The sequence below is a fragment of the Pristis pectinata genome, chromosome 2, assembly GCF_009764475.1.
Source record: "Pristis pectinata isolate sPriPec2 chromosome 2, sPriPec2.1.pri, whole genome shotgun sequence".
NCBI classification, from domain to species: Eukaryota; Metazoa; Chordata; class Chondrichthyes; order Rhinopristiformes; family Pristidae; genus Pristis; species Pristis pectinata.
Window position 1 is genome coordinate 29,374,873 of NC_067406.1, and position 18,821 is coordinate 29,393,693.

Genomic DNA, 18,821 nt, shown 5'->3' on the forward strand with positions numbered 1-18,821 from the left:
TAGTTTTTCTGAAATGGGCCTTCAAACAGAAAACTGAATTTGAAACAAAAACAAAATGCTGGAAACAGTCAGCAGATCAGGCAGCATCTGCAGAAAGAGAAACAGTTAAGGTTTCAGATCCTAATCACTGTTTCTCCTTCCATAGGTGCTACCTAGCCTGCTTAGTGTTTGCAGATTTTTATTTTATTTCAGATTTCTAGCTTCTGCAGTTTTTTTTTATTTTCAATTTTTGAATTTAAACTTGCCTCAATTTACAAATAAACTCAAATCAACATCTATAGCAAATACTGGCTGAACCAAAATCTGGATGATCTTTATTCTTTTGAATGTGAATAAATTCTTAGCAGCAGCTGTTAGCAGTAAGCTAAGTTGAAAACAAAATAACAATTTCTTCATGTGTAATCATTAACTTTCCCAAATAAAATTAGAAAAATTAGCATCCCGACTTTAAAAGTTACTCTTCCTCACTTACAAATGAAAAATGTGAGAACTCTGCACATGAAGATAACTTAAAGTACATGTAGGCCAGAACAAAATAGGTCAAGTTCTAGTTCTGAAATCCAACCAATTCAAAAGAAGGGATTATCCTTCTACTCCTTTCTCTACAATGTTTGATGACCGGAGCTTCCTGTAATATTAGGCAGAGAACCCAATTGTAATCTGTTTTGGGAAGTGGATGACATTTATGCACGTCTCAGTATTTTATCATGCCAGAATTCAAAATTTCATTTTGCTGCTACTGCAATTTGAAGTGCAATTTCCTTCTACAAAATCTGATGATACAGCACAACGTGAAGACGCAATGCTTACTATAGCAAGATAGCATAAGCAGATAAGACAAGTCCTTAAAACAAATTCTCTCTGCATTTTACATTTCATATGTTCAATAAATCCATATTGAGTTTGTCTTAGTTTGAGTTCTATCAGATTTATCACTGAAATTTAACTACATAATAAAATGAGGTCTTAATCTATAGTAACTGTGACAAAAAACAAACATCTTGTAGCGGTTGCTACCGCGGAATAAAAAAAGACTCTACTCGGAGGGTTGCCAAACAGAACTGGTTTATTTTCCCGCCTTGCGCGGGCCCTTTAAGGGAGAAAACTCCCGCCCAAAAAAACCGGCAATGACGTAAGTCCTACGTCATCAGGACTTTCCTGCGCGCGGGTTCTCCCCGTCGCTCGGAAAGACGAGACCCGCCGCCATCTTGGGCCTCGTCGCTCCGACACCGCGCGACCCGACTGCCGAGCCGGTTCACCCGACTAAACGGTGAGTCGCCACACAACCCTGCCCAGAACCGGCGAGACAGTCCCCAAGGTCCGTGGGCTGCGCCAGCTGCCGCTTAGGGGGGCGGCCTCTGCAGCGTGGCGTGGCAACTTCGACAGGCTGTTGCAGATCCAAATGGGCCGGTTTGAGGCGGTCCGCCATGAAAACCTGTTCCCTACCTCCAATGTCCAAAATAAAAGTGGATCCGTTATTCCGTATGACTCGGAACGGTCCCTCATATGGTCGTTGCAATGGCGCCCGAGGTGTGCCCCTGCGAACGAAAACAAACTTACAGTCCCGTAGTTCCTTGGGCTGGCAGGATGGGGCTTGACCGTGCCATGAGGTGGGAATCGGGGCCAAGGCGCCAAGCTTCTCGCACAGTCTTTGTAGGACTGCTGGGGGTTGTTCCCCTTGGTCCCGAAGGGCAGGTATGAAATCCCCGGGGACAACTAGTGGCGCCCCGTATACGAGCTCAGCTGACGAAGAGCGGAGGTCTTCTTTGGGGGCAGTGCGTATGCCGAGCAGGACCCAAGGCAGCTCGTCAACCCAGTTAGGACCCTTCAGGCGGGCCATCAAGGCCGATTTTAGATGGCGGTGAAAACGTTCCACCAACCCGTTTGATTGAGGATGGTAGGCCGTGGTGGTGTGCAGCTGCGTCCCTAGCAGGTTCGCTAATGCAGCCCAGAGACTGAAAGTGAATTGGGTGCCTCTGTCTGAAGTGATGTGGGCCGGAACGCCAAAACGTGAGACCCAAGTTGTGAGCAGCGCTCGGGCGCAGGTATCAGTTGTGATGTCAGTCAGGGGGGTTGCCTCAGGCCACCTCGTGAACCGGTCCACGATGGTAAGGAGGTACTGGGCTCCTCTTGAAACCGGCAGAGGGCCCACGAGGTCAACGTGTATGTGGTCGAACCTCCTACGGGTAGGCTCGAACTGCTGTGGTGGGACCTTGGTGTGTCGCTGGATTTTTGACATCTGGCAGTGCGGACAAGTCCTGGCCTGGTGATTTGACTGACGGACGAACCGCTCTCGCGCTTGGCCCTCCACAGGACATCTGCCCGGGCGGCCACCTCACGGGGGTTGCTGAAGTCGGCGTCAGCTAACAACAAGTGGATGTCATCGGGGAGCTGTTCGAGGAAGGCCTGTTCGAACATCAGGCATGGCTTGTGTCCCTCGGCCAATGCCAGCATCTCATTCATTAGGGCGGATGGGGATCTGTCCCCCAGGCCATCCAGATGAAGCAGGCGGGCGGCGCGCTCACGATGGGAGAGGCCGAAGGTCCGGATCAAAAGGTCTTTGAAAGCCGGGTACTTATCTTCCTCCGGAGGCGACTGGATGAAGTCTCCAACCTGGGCGGCTGTCTCCTGGTCCAGAGAGCTAACCACATGGTAGTACTTCGTGGAGTCGGAGGTGATCTGCCGAAGGTGGAATTGCGCTTCGGCCTGGTCAAACCAGACGCTGGGCCGAAGTGTCCAAAAGGTGGGCAGCTTGAGGGCCACTGCGTTGGCTGCTGCGCTGTCGTCCATTTTGCGGGTCCAAAAGCCGTTTGGACCGTCGGGGTCACCAATGTAGCGGTTGCTACCGCGGAATAAAAAAAGACTCTACTCGGAGGGTTGCCAAACAGAACTGGTTTATTTTCCCGCCTTGCGCGGGCCCTTTAAGGGAGAAAACTCCCGCCCAAAAAAACCGGCAATGACGTAAGTCCGTCATCAGGACTTTCCCGCGCGCGGGTTCTCCCCGTCGCTCGGAAAGACGAGGCCCGCCGCCATCTTGGGCCTCGTCGCTCCGACACCGCGCGACCCGACTGCTGAGCCGGTTCGCCCGACTAGACGGTGAGTCACCACAATCTCAAAATTTTTCAATCTCCAATAACCCAAATATTCAACAATTTCTGATGATGAACTTCTGAATTAAGATGGAGACACAAGAGACTGCTGATGCTGGAATTTAAGGTGAAAAACAAGCTGCTGGAGGAACACAGCAGATGAAGCAACAGCAGCATCTGTGGTGGAAAATGGATAGTCAATGTTTCGGGGGTCCACATCTTTCTAGAAACACTACACTGAGTTCCTCCAGCAGTTTATTTTTTGCTTCCAAATTGTAAATGCTAACTTCGAAGGGAAGAGAAGGCAAGCTAAAAGGAAACCAAAAGTGGAAAGAAAAGAATTTTGAAGAGGAAATGATTCAGGTCCATATGCTCCAACAAGAGGAAGTGTATGGGATCCAAAGCCAGGGTGATGAGAGAGAGATAAAGATGAACTAAATAAACTAAAAAGAGGGTATATGATGCATGTCAAATGAATTTTTCCATCAAGAACCAAGCCAAATGCAATCAGCTGAAAGGGTAGGTGAATAAGAAAATAACTCTGGCAAACAGAACAGCAACTAACATGGAAGCCAGAAGTCTTCTACTGCAGTGTAGGCAGTAAAAGGAATATATTAGAGACAAAGGGGAAGATAACGCACAAGAACAAGGTGAAACACATAATCGATACTAAGGAAGCGGATACTGATAAAATTTTGGTGGAAGCAGAGATTTGTGGGTTGGTAGATTGCTTGGCCACTATAAACTGGCCCTAATGTGTAGGGGACTGGTAGAATCTGGGGAGTGCTGTGGGGAATGCAGGAATTAAAAATGGCATTAACATAGGATAGTGTGAAAGGGTGGTTGATCGTTGGCATGGACTCAGTGGGCCAAAGGGCCCATTTTCATGCTGTTTGACTCTATGATAAGATACAGAGATATACCAAAGGATTCGAATGTGGCACTAGAAAGAGTGCAAAGGAATTCTTAATAAATGGATTGGCCAGTAGTTATGCTGGCAGCAAGTCTTAGAAACTGTAAGTCAATTAAGGAGAACCAGCAGAGTTTTGTGGAAAAAAAAAGATTGTGTTTGACTGACAACGTTTTTGAAGTAACAGAGAAGGCTGATAAATCAAATACGGTGGATACTATGTATAACAATTTTGAACACGTTTCACAACATGTCACATACAAGACATGGGACAAGAGGGTGAGCATCAGCCTGCATATACAAAAAGTAATGGCTTAAGGACAGATGGGAGCAGCTGTGGAAAGGAAGTTTTCAGTAAGCATGTATTCCTCAATGGTCAGTGCTAGCAAGGAATGCTTTTTTTTAATTAAAAAAATTAAATGGATATTGGAATATAATGAGAGAGTAAAATACAAGCACAAATCTTTGCTGATGACACAAAATTTGGGGATGTCGCAAACAATGAGGACAAAATGAAATGACTGCAACAGAATACCGAGAGACCAGCAGAATGGGCTTACACGTCACAGATGAAATTGAATACCGAAGAGTGTGGATTTAAACAAGAAATAGGATGAGGCAATATAGACAATGGCACAGTTCTAAAGAATGTGCAGGAACACAGGGGTCTGGTCTTCAGGTGCATAAATCTTTGAGGATGGCAAGACGTATTGAGAGAATAGATAACAAATTTGAGTTTCATTAATAGAAGAATTGAATGCAAAAGCAGTGAAGTTCTGCTGAAATTTTATGAAGCTTTGGGTTTCGTGTCTAATTCTGGTCATCACACTTTAGGAGAAATGTACAAGTGCTTGAGATTTAACAGAATGTTCCAGGGATGAGGGATTTTATCTACCAGGTTAGGGTGGAGAAGCAGGGGTTGTTCTCCTTACAGCAAAGGAGGTTTGCGTGAGATTTGAAAATGCACAAGATTATACCAAGTTTAGATGGGCAGACAACGAAAAGCTCCACCCATTAAGATATCTTTATTAGTCACATGTACATCGAAATACCGTGAAATGCATCTTTTGCATAGTGTTCTGGGGGCAGCCCGCACGTGTCGCCACACTTCCGGTGCCAACATAGCATGCCGACAACTTCCTAACCCGTACATCTTTGGAATGTGGGAGGAAATCGGAGCACACGGAGAGAACGTACAAACTCCTTACAGACAGCGGCGGGAATGGAACCTGGATCGCTGGCACTGTAATAGTGTTACGCTAACCACTACACTACCGTGCCTGCCCCAAACTACCGATTTAAGTTTTGGGCAGGAGCAATGCAATTAATTTCTTTAATACAGCAACTGGTAATGACTGGGAACTTACTGCCTACAAGGGCAGTGGAAGCAGAGACCATCAATGATTTCAGAAAGGAATCAAATAGGCATATAAGGAAAATGATTTGCAGGGCTATGGAAATAGACCAGGGTAAAGGGACTAATAATATTGCTTCTCAGAGACCACACTCTCTAATTAGTGGGGACAATAAAATGAAATTATAGATGGTAGATGGTCAGTGCAGGCACAGTAATCTGAAAAGCCTGTTTCCGTACTGTATGACTATGAGAGCTGGAATGGACTCAATGTGCCAAATGGCCTCAATCTATGCTGTTCTGACTCTAGATATTCTGAATGCGGAGGTCACATGCAATAAGATGGTAAACTAAATTGAGGGGTTTCAGCAATGTTATCATTAAAGAAAGACTCACACTGTATTAATTGGAATCCCTTTAACTATGACATTAAATTGTGCCTTTTACCCCCAGCCTCCTTGTTTTTACTAAAAGTGTTTTATTCTTGATATCTGCCACAGAATATTACGTCAGCAATATCAGAAAATGTTCTGAGAAAGATTACAGATCATCTGCTCAGGAAAACAATTTATTTCCAACCATCCAATTTTCTCTACTCCACTCCAGTGTTATGAATTCAAGCAGTCCAAGTGTGGATGACCATCCTATACTGCCAAGTGCCAAATGGAGAAGATATCGCAAAGCATAGAAGAAAAAACAGAGCAAACTAAAATGAGACAAGTTTTAGAGGTATATAACTGTGAGAGATTTGAAACACAAAGATTATATCAGTTAACTAAAAAGTGACTGAAGGGGAATCTAATAGAAAGTTCGTCAAATTTTGAGAGGGTACACAGTGATTTCTCCTAAGTGGTAGAATGGACTATAAAGTATAATAATTGTGCATAGAAGATCATATGATATTTTTCCACACAAATATTACTAGAATATAGAATACATTATTCTGCATTTATTGAAGCAGAATCAATTATCAACAAATTATACCCCTGAAGAGTGTAACTGTTCAGATTTACAAAGGAGCAATCGGATAGATCTGACTGGAGCTACTACTTGCTCAGAGATAGCTTTTCCATGGGGAAAATATATCACTGCACACTTAGTGAATGGTAGCAAGCTATTGAAGGTGAGTCTAGTTCTGTCCTTCCAACATCACTACTGCTCACTTATAGTCTGTCTTTTTGGAGCAGGTTGTTTTCTTTCACCTTCTCTAAAACTAATTGCGGCCTTCACATTGCCCAGCTCAGTATATGAGTACTCTTTTGGCATATGACACTACAATGTTTAATCAAGTCCATATTTCTGAATTTCAGTGCTTTATATTCATCAATAATTATCACAGCAATTTGCAATTAAGTAGGGTTCCTGACACGCAAAAATATGGCTCAAAGTAGTTTAATGGTCAACTACAATTATACAAATACACACCTTTAAAGCAGTAAAACCTTTCAAGGTGCATCACAGAGCATAACCAAGCATGATTTGGCACTGAATTAATATTAAATCAACATAATACATTTCAACATCATTTCATTTTTTGAAAATATCAGAATGTGGAAGCCAATTTAAAACATAGCATTGATAATTAGTAACACATTTGTTCTTAAAGGTGAGTTGTCAAATCACTCAGTCTATAAGCTTGGTGGCTATTGTGAAACTCTTCCACATGAAGCAAAAAAGGTCTCCAATTTGCATTTGATCCTGGCTTTTTACTGAACTGGGTCATTGGTTGTAGTCATCCTCTCTGTCTTTGGCAGCAATCTGCAGATTTGTTGCTTGGGTTGGTTGCTGTTTTGATCTCTGACCCAATTTTCATTTCAAACAGGCTTTTTATAGTAGAATACATAATTTGGCATCTAATTCAAAACTAACAAGCATAATTGCATGAGAACTTCTACAAAAGAACCAAATCTTTTCCAGAACTGATAAACCACACTATGTACAGAAAAAAAGGCAAATTAGAGATACATTTCAAGCATTTATTTACCCCTTTCAATACCTAGGAATGCACAGTGTGACACTTAAATGATGATCCAAATCAGCCAGTTTTATTGGAAGCTAGTCAGAAATTCAGGAAGATTCAGGGCATTGAGTCAAAATGTTTTGGAACAATTTCCACAACATTGAAGAATACAAAAAAGACAGAAATCCAACTAAGCATGTATACAAAAATTCTTCAATACAAACATATTACAATTCAATGAACAAAATGGACCTTAAAGAAAATCACTACTTCCATTTTATGCTCAAGATTTATATTTATTATTTGAAATGGAAAGTTGTTCTATTACAACAGAATGCTAAACATTATACATTTTGAAAAGTAAACATCATGTCACCCATTTTATGTCCAGACAGGTAACCATAGCTGAAAAATACTTCAAAAATGTTTAAATCACATGACATGCACTAGTCTGCACCTCAGTAGATGACTTCAGAATCAGCTGCAGCACAGCCGAGCTGATAATGAAGTATCTGCCATCTTAGAATGTAGCACAGTAGTGAGGTTATCAAATTTCTTGAAAAGAACATCAGAAGCAACAGCAAGCAACCTGGCAGCAAGTGCTTGCTGAAGGGGAATACAGTTAAAGAGGTATGAATTGTGTTTTCCAAATATTAATTCATGTCTGATTTGTTTTTTAAACACCAGCAGAATTTAAAGCTGTCTGTTCTGTTTCTGTTTGTTTCCCCATCTTCAAGTAAGGTATACTTTAAAGATATTTCTATTGGTAGCAACCAACTGCTAGAGTATCTCATCTAAGTAACCATTTTTATCCACAAGTTCAAGGCAAACTACAGGTGACCCCTGCGCTTGAGGGGGTGGGTAAGGTGGGGGTGCACTCCTAGAGAATGTCCATAATCACAATTTTCCACAACACAAAGCCACATCATGTATCCAGAAATGCAAGTTGAAAAAAGGTAAATTTAGTTCTTACTTACTTACTTTTTTTTACCCCCACATAAATTTTGTAAGAGCAAATTTTTATTCTGTTTCTCAGGTTTTTTGATAGTGATTTGTCAACTCTGTAAGGGTGAACTTCTATTACGTGACTGCCATAATGCAGGGGTCACTTGTATTTGATTATGATTGGTGACAAAAACACAGATGACACTAACATGGGTCACAGTAGGAATTCTTACTAATTTTTTCCCTTCCCCACTACCACCACCTCCATTACCACACAGGCAAATTTTGGGATTTTTTTTTACATGGTTCAAAAATTACATATGGGTACCTAAAATCTCTGTGGTGCCAGCTTAAATGGAAAAATAGCAAGCCTCCAAATCAGCTGGGAAATCTACAATCTAGTTACAAAAAAAATCATGGGCTTATTCTCCTGATGTGTTGAGGACAACTGGGAAGTTCAGAAGTCAGTATAGCACACCTGTCAGAACCTTCTGAAATCCAGCCACTATATCACCCTAACATTTCTAAAATTCACAAAATTTAACAGCTACAGATGTGCATTGAGCAATACCAGTTTATTTAAGTATTTAAAGGGGCACACTAGACATGAAATTTATAGTAGTTTGAGTTGCCATGGAAACAAAGCACAGGAGAGTCGTGACAGGATGCACCTTGGTTTATCAACATCTTTTGCTCTTACCTCCATCTGACCATCCAGTATTGGCATTCACCTTCGCCTTTTTAATAATCAATGCCTCTACTTCATGATCAATCTCAATCATTGTTCTTTTAAGGCTGCAAGAGGTAGACTTCCAGCCAACAATTTAAGCCACAGGACATCAATGGAGTCTCTGTGCCCTTTGCCACTGGAGATACAAACTGCACTCCAATCCCTGGTGACACAAATAAATAATCATTCATACGGCATAATACACACACTAAATATAAAATCAATAAAAGATGAATTAGGATTACATGGTTAATGACCAACTAAAACACTCTCAGTTTGAAAGCTTTCTCTCTTTAATCTGCCAGACAGCACTCAAACACCCACAGATAGTAGGTAGGAGTACGATGATGATGACAGCCTCAAGGGAGGTCAGTCACCCTGAGGATACATTGTCAAAAGGACTCATGCAAACTGTGCCCCAGCTCAGGTACTCACACTTTGAAAGAAGGATCGGCAAGATTGATTGCTATACAGGTCAACAGATGAAAACAAATCACAAGTGAGCAAGAACGGATGATAGGGACAGGTACAGCAGTAGGGAGTCCACACTGAACAACACAGGACTATCCAAGCTTTGTTCAGCAAGGTAAATACTTGCATCTTAGAGGCCATCAATATACCTAACACTTCTGGAGCAGCATATGTTGGCTGACCATCCACTGCCATAGGAACTGAAGGAGTCTAACTCCCCACAAGCACTGTGGAATATTATGAGGCTATGATGAACACCACATACATGTCAGTTTAACAAAGATTTTGCTTTCAGAACCACGCTGATTTTCTCACGCAAGTGTTCTTTTGTTGGATCAGCCATGATCTTATTGAATGGCGGAGCAGGCTCATGGGGGTGAATGGCCTACTGCTGTTCCTATTTCTTTTCACCTTATGGCTTTAGCCCACAGATGCCCTCAATGCCAATTCCTGAACAGCATTGATATAAACACGATTGTGTGCAAATAGTCTTCCCCAAGCCAAAATTACTCAGCTACACTAATGAAACTCACCATTATTATCAAACTTCATAAATAGGAGTTCAGGATCTGAATGTTTCTGTTATTCCAAGGACAACAATGGAAAATTGAGCTTTAATTCCCATCTCATGCAGCCTGCATCCTCTGATCTCCCTCACCAGGTGCACATTAGCAGCCTTCTCCAGCCTCTTTCTCTCCTACAAACTGGCATCCTATCTATTCTACTTATTGTGGTTCACAAGAAAGCAAGAAAATCAATGCCAGTAGGCCTGGGGCAGTAGTAGGAAGCTCCCAATATCACTTCAGTGGAAAAGGACGGACAAGTAAACATTTCCTTTCTCCACTTCTTTCCCATACATCCACGTTTAAAGCCTTAAATCTTTATTGATCCTCTTCAAATACAACATGCAATATCAACCTAGTAATAGAATGGTTTGGGTTGGAATTGTGGAGAAGTTGGGGCCAGGGAAAGGAGTTGGTGCAGAACTCCCAGCCAACCTAAACATGAGAGCAAAGAGGAGCATCCCAGCATGGATTTCAATTAAAACATCATCATTTAAGATTGTCCACCTTCCAGCTGTTTCAAGAGAAAAATTCGTCAACAGTCCTGCCCACAAAAAAAGTCATGATCCCAAGTCAAAATGGTGATTATGTCCATCCAAACATGTTTATCACATTGTGTCTAGACCTTTGGGAACATAATTATCAGTGTTCACATCAATCCATTGTTAACGACTTGCAATGTCAGTGGTAAGCAGTTGATTGAAGCCTCACTCAGCTTTATTTCTCAGACTGATACTAATTTACTTTAACTTCAGTTTGAATGAGTTTGGCAATTGACTTTCCATTGATTTACAAGATGCTTAACCAGCAATGAACAGAAAATATCACTGGCCAGTTTCATCAGCTGCAACAAATGGTAAGCTGCTCAATTAAATTCAGAATCAGATTTATTAACACTGCCTTGTATGATTTGTTGCTTTGCAGCAGCAGTACAAAGACATAAAATTACTATAAATTACAAAATCAAATAGTGCAAAAAAAGTAACCACATCCCAGTCAACAATCAATTTTGACCGAGACACTCTGGGAGATTTTATATTTGTGCTATGCAAATGAAAACCCAAGTGCAAATTCATACATCATAACTGATAGAACTTACAGTCCATTTTCCTGACTGCAGCCCAAATTGGAATTTCATGTTACTTATGATCAGCTCACAACTTCAGAGTAAATGGAAGTGCACAAAAAGGTTAAGAAACTAAATTAGTGAAGTTCCTCAGTCACTGCTGAAATAGGTTACTGTCTACTCCCTTCTATGATAACTGCTTGATTCCAAAGAATTGGCTGTGAATGATGAATATTTAAAGAAGTTGGTGGCATTATTTCCAAATTTTAGGCTGTACTCTCCTCTACTAATTTCTGTTAGAAAGCAAATCTTGATTTAAAGTCCTTCTTTATTGATCATTCCAAACTTTATTAGAACATTTGCTGCTCAAATATTGCCTGCTGTGTTTCAACGATGACTAGACTACATAAGTATTTCACTGGGTAAATTCAGATTGTACTTAGAGAGCAGACAGTTTTGCAGTGGCCTAATGGTAAAATCTGAAGAGTCTGATAGAGTAGGTGGGGAGAAAGGTTTCCTTTGGTGAATGGGTCAGTACCAAGAAGCTGTTGGTTTAAGATATTTGACTAAAGGACTAGAGGGGAAATGGGAAAAATCATTTTCACCCAGAGGGGTGGTCCAATTAAAAATGAATGATAGAAATCATATTCCATAGAACCTTCTAAGGGTTTGTGGACAGATATTTGCATGAAACATTGCAGTGTTATTTGGTACTGGGGGCGAGTGTGCTAAGCTAGACCAAGGGATTACATTGATAAACTCAGTGCAGTAAACGGAGATGTACCAGGCCAAATGCTCCCCATCCCTACTATGCTAAAATTCTGTGATCAAACTATTTAATTAAGAGGAACAAAGAATTTCAGCTAAGCATGTTTATATCTTCTTCATAAACATTCCCACAGCTCTCAGTGAATGGTGGTTAGATTCAGGAATTCAGACTGATTTTGTCCTTTTCAAGTCCAGTGATACAAATACATCAATACCATCTGCGATCAGAGTTTTACAATGACGTGCAAGACCTGCATCTTCCTTGTCCATATAGTTTGGTACTACAACAGGCATAAGGTCAGCAGTTTCAATTTATTCAAAAAAAAATACCACTGAACAATTCATGGAATTGTTTCTCCAAAATCAAACACTTCTTGGAAAGCTAATCAGTTACAAAGACTTTAACAAATGCATTTTACAGGCATGCTCTTGTTAAGATAGTGAGAAGGGTACATTGCAAGTTCTAATCAACTTAACAGTCCTCCACTCTACCAATCAACGCTGGTCAAAAAACACCACAGCTAAATTAAGCCATCAGACAGACCTTTGAAATTATTTAAAAATATCATTCTCATGATCATTTTCACTCTCCAAGGTCATGACTTTTTTGCCTATTAAAATATGTTTATTAAAAACATTTAGCATACAAACATGCAAGTTTATTTCAAGTTATAAAAGCATAATGTTATGATTTATCCAATCTTCCATGAAAATGCTAAGCAATTTCTTTTCAGGACTTCTTGTGAAGGTTATATGACCAACATCACAAACAACACAGATGCACTGGAGTGGCCTCTGTAAAGCATTTGGAGGGTTATTTTACAGGAAACATTTCATGCACACAAAAAAAGTCTGGGAGCCATTTGGGACAGATCCCTAAAACAGATGTGAAATCTTTTGAGATAATCAGTGATGACCTACACTACACCCACTACTTCCCAAAACACCATTTTTCTGGGCTTACTAAATAAGCCACAGCCAAGATTCGTCCCAGCAGACTGGCTACAGTACACTGTACCACTACCAGGCAGCAGCTTTGTTCCATCACAGTTATCTTTCGCGCAATAGATTTTTCTCATTCACATGATGTGGACTACTAGCAAGGCCAGCACTTATTGTCTGTGGGGAGGGGGGAGGCAATCAGCTAAGCTACTGAAGAAGGCACTTAAGATCAAGCACATTGTTGTGCGTCTAAAGTCACATAGACCAAACTGCACAAGGACAAATGATTTCCTTCTCTAAAAGATACAAGTGTAACATTTGGGCCTTTATACCAGCCAGGTAGTTTCATGGTCTTTGTTATTGATTTCAGTTTTTATTCCAAAGTTATTTAATTAACTGAATTTAAATTTCCCAGTTGCCAATGTAGCACTTTAACACATCACCAGATAATTAATTCAGGTGTCTGCAATGCAGTGAAATAACATACCCACTATGCAACCATGTCCAATATAAAGATGCAAAATAACAGAAAAATTTTGAATATTTTCCCACCCTTTCATCCCACACATCCCCTAACCCACCAATTTCCTTGTTCTTTCTCTCCTGAAGGCAATGGCTCATGATACAGTAAGACCTCACCCAAGTTATCCTTAATGGAAGTCCAAGAAAGTTAGAAAGCTATTCAACAATGAGGTCTTCAATCCAAAACCCCAATTCTGTCCTTCAGATATTAATACGTGTACATGTTCATACATCTGTATTTCCCCCCTCACAAACACAAAAACCTCGCTACCTTCTGTGACATTATAGTTCCTGCTTTGGAATGTTTTCCTACTTTGAAGAGACTATATGATTGCAAGTTTTTATTGTAATATTGCTCCAGCTGAAATCAGATAGCTCAGCACATCAGTTGCTGACACTTGTATATTCCTGATCTGTGGGTCCCAAAATTGATCAAAACAGACTCATTAACTTTAGTTTGAATGGAGCAGCAAGAGCACAATGTAGGGATAAAGGTATCAAACCCCTAAATATTTTGAGGTATGAATACTAGTTGTACAATTCTCATTCAAAATCAGTTAAAGACCAAACTGAATGATGAACAAGAGCAGGACTCCAAGTGGCTGGATGCTGTCACAAGTAACTCATCATTGGTAGTCAGATGAGAACACGTGGTCACCAGGACAAGGAGCCCAAGAACTCCTACTAAGTCCCAGAAACAAACTTGCTTCACCCTAACAACAAAGCAGAGTTTTTAAAAATAAAACTAGTTTTCTTGGAACTCTTCTGGTTTGGGATGCACTTGATACCAGGTTGGCCTGGCAAAGTATTAATGCCAGATTTCCTGCTGAGGCACCAGGTAAAAATTACAATCAGGATGACATAATCAGGACAGATTTGCACACTTAAAGCAAAACTACACCACCTTACAGTTTGTCACCCAAACCAGAACCACATTGCTCACGATAACCAACTTTCAGATTCTTAAGGCTGCTTTCATTAATGACAAGCAAAGAAACACATCAGATTTTGCCACGTCTATTTATGAGGAACATGTCTTTATAATGTTCCAGTTGCCTTAAGATCCTATTCCTTCAATAGGAGTAAAATTGGCAGCCTCTTCTTCCAAAGGGTTAGATTATTGATGCAGAAAAGGTGACACTCATCACATACAGACTAGGGTTTCCCCAAAGTGATTGAATGTCATTGTGATTTATAATTTCATTTCTGTCATGGTGGGGATATCCCAAGTTAAACTTCATGGCAACCTGTAGATTAAGATGTCTACATGGAGACACAAGGAAGTGCTGGAGGAACTCAGCAACTCAGGTAGCATCTATGGAGGGAAGTTAAACAGTCGACGTTTCAGACCAAGACCTGATGAAGGGTCTCGGCACAAAACGTCGGCTATTTATTTTCCTCCATAGATGTAATGTAATGTAATCAATAACTTTAATCAATAACTAAATTCACAAAGGCAGGCAGATTAGCATATAAAGAATAGGGATGAATGCTGATAGAAAAAGACAGGAAAAGGCTTGAATCATAGACGTGTATGGCAGAGGCAGTGGTGTTTGCAGCCATTTGCTCCCACTGGTCTCTCATTTAAATATTTTCTAGCCCTAGCAACGAACTCTGGAATCTTCTCTGTACCCTCTCTTGTGCTGCTAAATCCTTCCTGTAACAAGCATAATTATGTTCAGTAGTTGTGGCTTACCTTGTGTTTTATGCAGTTTTAGCTTGATCTCCCTGGTTATTTACTCTATGCCTTGGCCAATAAAGGCAAACATCTCATATACTTTCTTAATCACCTCATCTACCAATCAACTGCTTTCAAAAGATCTGTCAACATGCAGTCCAATACCCAGATGTTCTTCAGCTTAGCTACATACCATTTATTATGTATTCCCTTATCTTGTTTACTCTCTCCAAATGCATCACCTCATGCTTTTTCTAACCAATTTGCATTTGCTGCACAGGCTCACCAGACCTATATACTGACAATTCATGTAGCCTACAACGTCAACCAACTGCCAATTTTGGTATTATAAAAAAGTTTTTCTTCAGGTCTCCATTTTTAAGTCCATATCATCAATGTACACCACAAGAAAGCAAAGAGCTCAGCATTGAACACAGAAAATCACCACCAATACAGCCCTCCATTCACTAAAACCTCCTGTTGACCATTACCTTTCACCCTCTCCCACTTTCTCTTTCATTCCATGGACCTTTAACTTTGCTGATCAATTTACCCTGAGAGTTCTGGTCACCCATTACAGGAAGGATGTTGAAGTTTTAGAGAGGGTTCAGAAGAGGTTCACCAGATGCTGCCTGGACTAGACGGTATGAACTATAAGGAGAGGTTGGACAAACTGGGGTTGTTTTCTCTGAAGCGTCAGAGGCTGATGAGAGACCTGATAATTTTATGAGATTGAGAGGCATAGATAGAGTAGACAGTCAGAATCTTTTTCCCAGGGTAGGACTAGAGGACCTGCATTTGAGGTGAGAGAAGGAATGTTCAAAGATGTGCGGGGCAAGTTTTTTATTTAAAAGCAGAGTGGTAGGTGCCTGGAATGGGCTGCCAGGGGGAGTAGTGGAAACAGATACGATAATAGTGGTCAAGAGGCTGTTAGTTAGACAAGTGAATATGCAAGAAATGAAGGGATGTGGATCATGTACAAGCAGAAGAGAATTAGTTTAATTCAGCATCGTATTCAGTGCAGACATTGTGGGCCAGTTTGCTAATATCCATTATACCATATCAAATGTGCTACTCTCATTAAGCCTTGTTAACTCTTCAAGCATTCAATCAAGTTACACAGACAGAACCTTCCCTTAATAAATCAATGCAGACTGTCCTTAATTAACCTGTGCACATAAACACCAATACATATTTGCTCAGGCCAAATGGCCCTTCAATGCTCTATATTTTCTGCAATTGTATGAGAAATAGATATTATGCAGAAGTCACCACAAAATCTATTTCATAAGCGAAGATACATAATCACAAATGAATGTGAACGTGACTTGAAAGATAAAATGAAACAATTTCCTGTGGAGTAAAATTTTAAAATGCTGAGTTAAAGGTAGTTTTTAATACTTTTATCATCAATCTGGGTGTTTGTTGGAGGGGGTGGGGAGAAACTTGCCTACCTTCCTAAGCATTTGGCATTTAGCCCACCAGTTTTTTTTAATTGTATAAGAGCACAGTCATTTTTGCTTGATAATTACTTCTTTGGTTGCAGCCAATTCTTGCTAATGTTGAGTGCACTATGTTCACCTCCAAATGCAAATGATTCACAGGAATATAGGTCCTAAATAGAAATTCTCTAACACAGGGAATAAATTTCCTGATCCATGCACAGGAGGCATCACATGGAGTTACTCCTCACAAATAATACAAGTAAAATAGCTAAAAAAATTTAAAATGAGAAGTATTAAACGATGCATCTTTTAAAAATGCCACCATTTTCATAAAAGTAAAACCTTTATTCCAGGTAGTTTGTGAGACAAAAGCCAGACTTATCCCAAGAATAAATGCTTTGAGAAGGCAGCTCTCCTACAGTGACTTAACATGTCTATCCAGTGAACAGCAAAACCTTACAGAATAGAATAATACTGGATTCAAACCCCTTTGTGCACTGTCAGAGGATCTCAGCCAGAATGGTGGAAAGGCTGCTGCAATTAGCTTCAGCTCTCATTAGTTAGGGGAAATAAATAACAGCTTTGTTCTTGATCCTGATTGTTATCAAGCAATATAGGTGAGGACGTGACTGGGTCTGGCCGTGCTCCCCATTGTCAGAAAGCACGCTGCTGTTCGTTGCCAAGGCTCACACATACATTATGTCCACTAGACCAATCTGACAGGCCTGGCACATGTGAATTGTATGAAGTCAACTGCCAAAGAAAATTTACAGGTCACAACAAAATCAGAAGTTACTGAATGGAATAAACCTGAAACCTCTAAAACAACGAATTTTCAGATTTATTCCATTCCGTCTCCTCTTCAGAGAATTCTGTCGTGTTATTTCCTCCCCTACTCTACAAGTGTACCACCATTCAATCAATCGCATCATATACTAAACTGTATATTTTGTGCATGTGTGGTTTTAAAAATAAAATGCCATCACACTTCATGCTCTTCCTGGATAGCACAAGAACATTAACAAATGGAAGCATGAACATTATATGTAGAAACTGACATTATACTATCAAATTTCAATATTGTATGCATTATACCCAAAGCAAAGTTAGCAAACAATGTCATACTACATTTGTTCTTCAGTGTGAGAGCAGTAGAAAGCCTTACATTTTGGTGAAATGCACATCATAATCTGCACATCTACTTAAAAATTAATAACACACCTCTGCATCCTATAGTCATACATTTTCAAACTATATATAGGAGCAAATGCTTCATGATTATTTATTGAAGTTTCTTGGCTGCATTACTAATTCTGAAGATGCTTCAACTTCCCTCGGCTGTCAACATCTCATCAAGAAGAAAAACATAGGTGGACAGCTTGTAGGTTTTGCAAGGTACATCCATTCTGATCAAATTGGGGAGAAGCACCTGGATAATTTTGAAGTGGGGTGGAATGTGAAGATGGTGGAGGAAAGTATGTCGCCCACATCATAAGAATTGAATAGGATCCCTTTATCCATCGCTATCCCACTGACTTCATCTAAATCAGTTCTGCTCTTTGTTTTTCAGGCTCTGGTTCTATTTCCTAAAAAGTACAATGAACTTACTTCTAATATTCATCTGCACTCCACCTATAACTTTAGAATTTAAAGGCTAGAGATAAATAACAGGAATAATAGCTGGCAAGCACACTTCAAATTAGCAAAGTTACGATTCTTACACAAACACATTGCTCTAGGACATACCTACGAGTCGAGAATTCATGAATGAGGACGTAGATAGGTTGTCATGTGATCCAAGTTCCCTGTTGGTCACTTGTTCATAATGCACTCCATCAGCATAGTTCTACAAGACATTGTATTACACATTAGTATGACTTGACATTATAGCATGTTCAGAAAGTACTCAGGATGGGTGACTTTTTATATTTAAATATTTTGGTTTTTAAAAAAGGACCCACCAACATCCGCACAAGTTATTATTATTGTAAATGTGTATGTGTGCAGAGACACACTGCTAAGTGATATAATGAGTCAGTCAGAACAATGTTACAAGTGTGACACAGGCACTGGAGTGGCTCTGGACCCAAAGATCTTCAGTCAATTCTCCCTCCCTTCCAGAATGTGCAGTATCAATAATATGTATCTTTTTATACGTTGCATCAAAAGAATGCTGTACTTATTATTACCATGCTCCTGGGGTGTCAAAACACCTGAAAAGGAGTATTTGGTGCCTCTCCAACAGAAATAGGAGCAAAAGTAACAAAATACTGCCAGATCATTAAAGACACTTTCCGCTTGTTGATCTGTACAGACCATCTGGAGCGGAGCAAATAGTTTGCATCCAGATGTAGAAATTGTAATTTGCAATTTTCAAA

At 40.4% G+C, this 18,821-nt stretch overlaps 1 protein-coding gene across 5 annotated transcripts in view; it reads right to left on the reverse strand.

Moving 5' to 3' along the window:
* The window catches only part of LOC127567561 (transcription factor 4-like), a 470,428-nt gene that overhangs the window by 323,018 nt on the left and 128,589 nt on the right, over positions 1–18,821 (reverse strand). For all 5 annotated transcript variants that reach the window (XM_052010594.1, XM_052010593.1, XM_052010592.1 and 2 more), the window contains one exon: positions 18,190–18,289. In XM_052010594.1, the coding sequence (XP_051866554.1) occupies positions 18,190–18,289 (100 nt within the window). The remainder of the gene's footprint in view (positions 1–18,189; positions 18,290–18,821) is intronic.